At 50.8% G+C, this 6,368-nt stretch overlaps 1 protein-coding gene across 1 annotated transcript; it reads right to left on the bottom strand.

The window, feature by feature from the left end:
• Positions 1–269: 269 nt before the first annotated feature.
• On the bottom strand, positions 270–5,645 carry PRND (prion like protein doppel). Its single transcript, XM_019805496.2, has 3 exons — positions 5,586–5,645; positions 2,720–3,303; positions 270–874 (listed from the first exon to the last, which is right to left on the bottom strand). The coding sequence occupies exon 2, from the start codon at positions 3,290–3,292 to the stop codon at positions 2,756–2,758; it is 537 nt and encodes a 178-aa protein (XP_019661055.1). The 5' UTR covers positions 3,293–3,303; positions 5,586–5,645; the 3' UTR covers positions 270–874; positions 2,720–2,755.
• Between the last annotated feature and the right edge of the window lie 723 nt (positions 5,646–6,368).

Genomic DNA, 6,368 nt, shown 5'->3' with positions numbered 1-6,368 from the left:
TTTGCAGTGGAGAAAAACTGAAGTTCCCCAAAGGTCCATCAACAGGAAGCAATGAAATCAACCAGGGTCCATCTGGACTGTGGAGTGTTAATTACACAACAATCTCAAAGGACCAGTTAGCTAACCAGCTAGCTGTTGAACTGGAAAGAGTTTCATGATGCAGCATTAAGTTACAGAAGCAAAATGCTGAGGGATAAATGCGATATGTACAATTACGGTACTTTTAAAAGGAGTAACCAAATTTAAAAAAAAAAACCCTCCCTTATATACCTAAGAACGGTGAAAACTTGGAGGCTACAGATCAGGCAAGAAGGAGGGGGTGGGTTGGGGGAGGCAAGAATTAAAACATCATAGACAAATGAAAAAAGCATAGAATAGAGTTCTATACAATAAAGAGAATACTTGAAATATAAAAGCTCTTCTGTAGTATTTTGCAAATATGTACATTTGTATGTGCAAGTGGAGAAGGCCTAGGAGGTAAGAGAGCAGACTGAAAACACAGACTTAACCAGATAATGGTGTTCTGGATTTCCATTGTAATTTAAATGTCACTTTTACTACAAACACATTTTGAAAAGTCAACACTTGGAGGGGACAAGAATGCGAAGGCTGGTGAAGTTATGCACCTCTAAAATGACTGTATCAAGAATAATTCAGACGTCCCTCACAATGTCTTGGACATAATAGCTGCTCGACAACCTTTGGCTAATGTGACAAACCAGACAATGCCTTCCCTGGACCTCGTAATTCGTAAACAGCAGCAAAGATGTTCAAGCACGTGTGGTCTCGGTTAAAAAGCTTCATGAATAAACTTGACATTTGAATCACCATATACAAATGCCCTTCGCACCCCACACAAGTCTGGTTTCTGGACCTGTTAACGAAATGAGAAAAGATAGCAATTATAGAAAATGTACTATACCGTGGTCTGTGTTTGCCTAAGAAATGAAGTCATTTTGCTTACGTGGCTGTGTGTGCCCTTTTGGTTAAACACAGCAGAGCTGGACTGAAATTTTCAGTATTAGCCTACAAGTAAGTTTCTTTTCTTCCCTTTCTTTCTATCTTTCTTCTTTCTTTTTCTCTTTTTTCTTTTCTTTCTTTCTTTCTTTCTCCTTTCTTTCTTTCTTTCTTTCTTTCTTTCTTTCTTTCTTTCTCTTTCTTTCCCCGTTTTTCTTGCTTTGTTATTGTTTAAAAGATAAAACTAAAAACCTGACATGCAAGAAATAACCTCTACAGAGTCTGTACTTTTATTTTGTGCTCTGTTCAAGAATTCAGCAGCACCGTGGAAGCGGAAGGTAAGGGCAGTCCTGGCAACCTGAGGACTAAGGCCTTCTGGCACCCCCCATCCCATCCTCCTCCAGCACTGAGTGCAGGGTGGCCCCCAGGCCCCTTGCGGGAGGCCGCTGCCCTGGGCTGCCCCGCCCCCAAGTCCTCCACTGGTTATCTCTGTTAAAACCTTCCAAAATATCCTTGAGAAGAACGTTGATAGCAGCGAGGCTCAGAACAAGAGGCACCATTATCAACAGTCATGTAAATACTTAGGATAAACTGTCTGAGAATGCACATCCCCCCCCCTCACAGACTCTCTTTAAAGGAGAATTGATAATATTCAGCAGCTGGTGTGTCCGAATATGGTTCAACAATTCGTGGGGGTCTCTAAGAGCACTAAGTGCCCTATCTCCCCTTGCTTATGGTATGAGTGAATTCTTTGTTGGGTCTCCCTAAAGACATGGTTTTCTTTGAAACTTTTTGGCAAGGAATTATTTTTTTATAGTGATAAGTTCACAGAAATGACAGCCCCACCCCAACGTGGCAGGTAAAAGAACAGCTGGAGATTGGCCCCAGGACCCGGGTAAAGGGGGGATAGTTAGGAATCTCTCAGGCGAGTACATAAAAAGGAGTGCCTAGCTCTAGGGGGACATTACAAAGCAAATGTGTCATTTAAAAATATTTTCTCAAATCCAGGTGATATTTTAGAGAGAGGAAAAGCGAACACTGATCCTTCTCGTGAAAGAAATCTTTGTGCCGCAGACACATCCCGCGGTGGAAATGGTCTGCTCTGGGAATTCAGCCTGGCAAGATCGCCTTACGCCATGATTTCTGGCCTTTATCTCGCTTTACCTCGATGTTCGCTGAATCCCTTTACTGGATCTCAGTTCAGTTAGAAGAATGAAATACAACCTGCGTGGAAGAAGGTATCAGGATAGAGGGCCATCCGCTCAGGCGGAAATCTGCGTTGGGAGCGGTAAAGGAATCCCAGGGCAGCTCTGGGATTGCCCGGAGGGAACATCTGGGGTGGGACAAGCCGGGACTCAATTATAGCTCTGCAGCTTTCTAGCCACCACGCCTTTTGGAGCCTCGTTTCCTGGTCTACGCAGTGGGAAGAACGCCTGTCTCTGGGAGGGGTTGGGGAGACCGGGAAGCCTGCGGCAGGTCCCTGGCGCGTTCTCTTCTCTGTTCACCGGACATTCATTTATTGCGGGGCGCAACTGCCACATGCCCCCCGGGGGAGCCGAGAAGCCAGTGACTGTGCGGCCGCGCCCGCGGGAGAGCCTGCAGGGGCTCGGTGCACACACATTGATCCGATACAGACAGACGCCCCAGAGGAGACTCGCCAGGGCTCCCCGAGGCACTGAAGATTCGCTGCTCTTTGGTACCTTCGGGACACGCGGGGGTTGGGGCCTGCAGGAGAACTGGGACACCCCAGCCGATGGCTCACCCTCGGGTCCCTGCGGCCGCCGGCGCGCCTGCAAGCTTATTTCACGATAAACCAAATGAAAACCAGCAGGCAGAGCAGCAGGGCCTGGTCGCCGCCCACCCGCAGTCCGGCTCCCCTCTCCAGCCAGAAATCGCAGTGCTTGACGGAGCAGAGCTCCCTGACCAGCCTCCACAGGACCCGCTGGTAAAGCCTGTTGTCCTGTTTCTCGCGGGACAGTTCCTCCTGGTTGGCCACCCGCGTGGCATTGATGCAGCCGCTCACGAACTTCTCCTTGGTCACATTGGCCTCGGAACAGCCGTTGTAGTGGATGCCGTCGGGGAACTGCCAGTAGTTGGCCTCATAGTACCTGTTGCCCTCGGCTCCCAGGTCGATATCCAGCTTCCGGCCCTGCCTGATGAAGGCTCCGGGGCGGATCTCCGCCGTGCGCGCCTCCGTGACCTGGGAGGTACTGGGCAAGGCCTTGCGGTTCCACTTGATTCTGTGCTTTATGCCTCTCGCCTTGACCGCCGAGAGCTGGCTGAACAGCAGGACGCAGACAATGGCTAACCAGCATCCGCCCAGATGCTTCCTCATGGTGCTGGGATCTGCAAGAGCAAAGACCTGGCCGCGTTACCTTCGCGGGGGTGTGGGGGGGTAGGATTTACCGGGCTCCCCCGCCCCCTCCCGTGTGCAGGTGATTCTAAGCAAGGGGTGCATCCCTGCGCCATTCAAGGTTTCCAAAAGCGGAATAGTTTTCCTGGGCTCGGGTTGCACAGGCTAAGTCAATACCGAGGTTCTTGCTTTTGCCGGGAATTATATGCATTCAGGGGGGAGATCTGGTTTTCTCCGACAGATAAGAAGTTACAACTGGCAATTAGAAAGCCTTTGAATATGCATGGGAAAATACGCGAGTCATGACATAATAACATATAGGTTTTCTTTGGTGCTCCCGAGTCTTTCCAATCAGAGGATCTCTGGAGGAAAACACACGGAAGAATTGGAACCAGAGGCTTCTGAGCACAGACTGTATTGTGAATCTTCCCTCTTCACCCTGTTGCTCCAAGCTGGCTCTGTCTCTGGCACAGTCTGCGATCCATTCTAAGAAAGCCCCAAAAGGTTTTAGGGTAATGATGGAGAGAGAGATGGAAGCGTGGTCAGGAGACCCCTGCCTCCTTCTGTGTCGGGGGGTCAAGATGTGCTATGGAGGTGGATCCCAGTCTCACCCTGGGGACAGTGTGACCCCTCCCTCCCCTCCCCCTCCCCCAGCACTTACCGTGCACCAGCCACTGGCATTGACTGACTTAATTCTCATAGGTAGGTGCATTATTATTCCCATCTGATAAAAGTTATCCTGGCGGGCGGGGGGGGGGCACCTGGGTGGCTCAGTTGGTTAAGTGGCTGCCTTCGGCTCAGGTCATGATCCCAGGGTCCTGGGATAGAGTCCCATATGGGGGCCCCTGCTCAGCAGGGAGTCAGGTTTCTCCCTCTGTCCCTCCCCCTCCCCCTGCTCCTGCTCGCTCTCTCACTTGCTCACTCGCTGTCTCTCAAATAAATAAAATCTTTTTTAAAAAGTTGTCCTGGGATTCACAGTAGATAGGTGATTTGCTCAAGGCTGCACAACAGTGGGAGGCAGATGGGAACCCAGTTCTGTCTGATGTTGTCCCCATATGCCCACTCGCCGTGTCCCATGGCCCTTCTGTGCTGCAGGAGGGGTCGGTGCCCAAATTGTATGCTTTTGACTCGCTGGGCATGAAGGGCAGCACCGATGGGCCCTAAGCTGAGCAAAGAGCAGGGTCCGTGAGGAACATCAGAGGACATGGGATAATGGGAGGACCGGAGGGCCTCGGGGAGCACTGAGGGTCCAGGGTCAAGGTGACGCCTGGGCATCTGAAGGGCTGCCGATGACATCAGGGGATATCCCCCCGCCCCCCAGCCCGGTAGTTTGTCACATCTGGCTCCTGAAAGTTACAATAGCTATTGTGGAAATCTACTTCCCAAGGTCAACTGTTCAGGGCATTCCAGCACCTGGACCTTTGTCGGCTTGGATGTGAAACCCCAGAACGGGTACTCTCGCCAAGCGAGCTTAGGCTGTGTCCTAGATGAGGTTCTCCTGGGAGCCCGTCAGTGCCTGGGCTGGAGGAGGTGCAAAAGTCAGACTGCTCAGCCCCTAACGCACCTTCCCTGCAGGATTCCCAAAGTGATGGGTACACCTCTGTTAAAATGTTCAACTGCAGTGTGACTCTGGGCCTTATGTAGGAAAAAAGGCAAAATGCAACCACCGTGCAAGTCCAGTCACCTCTGGATGCCCGCAAAGTGGCTTCTGCTGATCTCTCTTTACCTGCAGGCATGGTCTAGCCTCTGGCTCAGGGAGGGCATGAGTGTGCCCGGCAGCAGCCTGAGTACGCAGACTTCTGGCTCCCTACCCCCACCGCCCCCAATCACAGTGACCTCAGAGCAACTTTCTCCAAAGAGATCCAAGCATGAAACCAACGTTCATTAATCTCCTAAACAGGGAGCCACACCCCATGCCATCAGCCCATACTCTCTTGGTAGGGAAATGTGAACTAAGAATAAACGCAAACCACAGGTGTGTCAAGTTAAAAACAATAAAAGCATAGAGATCTTGAGAAAGTAGCCTTCATAGGCAAGGGCTTGAAAGCAAAAGGAAATCCCCACCAGCCAACCCTAAAGCAGCATTTTATTACAAGCACCAAAACCAGACATGGGACACCAGTGAGGCCCCCAACAGGTTCATGTGTCCCCTGACCCAGGACCCACCCCAGGAGATCGGAGACAAGGAACCACTGCACGGTTTGCAGTCCGATTAGAAATAAGCAACCCTGCCCACAGAAACGGAACCCAGCGCAAACTCTGCCTCCCCACGTACCTTGGGCTCTCTCTGGAAGCTTGCGTCTGCAGCCGCAGCAGCGCTGTCCTCCAGCCCTGCCCTCCCACCTATGTAGGAGCTGCAGGGGGAGGCGGCACTCGGCTGCTCTCCAAATATGGCAGCCCTCCTCCCGGGCAGGACCAATCAGGGGTTCCCAGGCACTCCCCTGCCTTGAGGGTAGACCTCATCACTCTCCACTAATAACATTGTGTGAATCTTGATGAAGTCCAGAGAGACTCAAGGGCTGCCTTTGATTTTACTTTCTTCTCTTTTATGTATGGATGTGTGCATTTACTTATTCACTTACTATTAACCGGTTTATCACAAAGGACATTACAGAAGAAACAAATGAACAGCCAGATGAAGAAGTACATAGGGCAAGGTCTGGAGGGTTCCAACTGCAGGAGTCCTCATGCGGTCTGGGGGCACGAACTCCCCCAGTGTTGATGAGTTCACCAACCTGGAAGCTCTCCGAACCCCTCTGTGCCAGTAACTGGGGACACAAACCAAATATTCTAACAAAAGATACTCTTCTCACTCAGGAATTTACAAGGTTTTACAAGCTCTGTGCTGGACACTGGGGACATTAAACCACAATGTCACAGCTGGACGGATGGATGGAGGCGTGTGTCCAGAGTCTGGTTAGGTCTATTTTTAACACAGGTATTTTGAGAGGTGCCTTGTAGAACTGAAATGAGCCCCGTTAGAAGGAAAACACTTTCCCATCTGTATCTGCCAGAGCGTGTTGGCTGAGTACGCATCCCATCCTGCCCCCGACCAGCC

The sequence above is a fragment of the Ailuropoda melanoleuca genome, chromosome 13 (genome assembly GCF_002007445.2).
Source record: "Ailuropoda melanoleuca isolate Jingjing chromosome 13, ASM200744v2, whole genome shotgun sequence".
NCBI lineage: Eukaryota > Metazoa > Chordata > Mammalia > Carnivora > Ursidae > Ailuropoda > Ailuropoda melanoleuca.
The sequence above is the reverse complement of the archived record's forward strand: the minus strand, read 5'-3'. Positions and strand labels throughout refer to the sequence as shown.

Coding starts and splice junctions, on each gene's coding strand:
- PRND (XM_019805496.2), bottom strand. CDS start 3,292: ATGAGGAAGCATCTGGGCGGATGCTGGTTAGCCATTGTCTGCGTCCTG.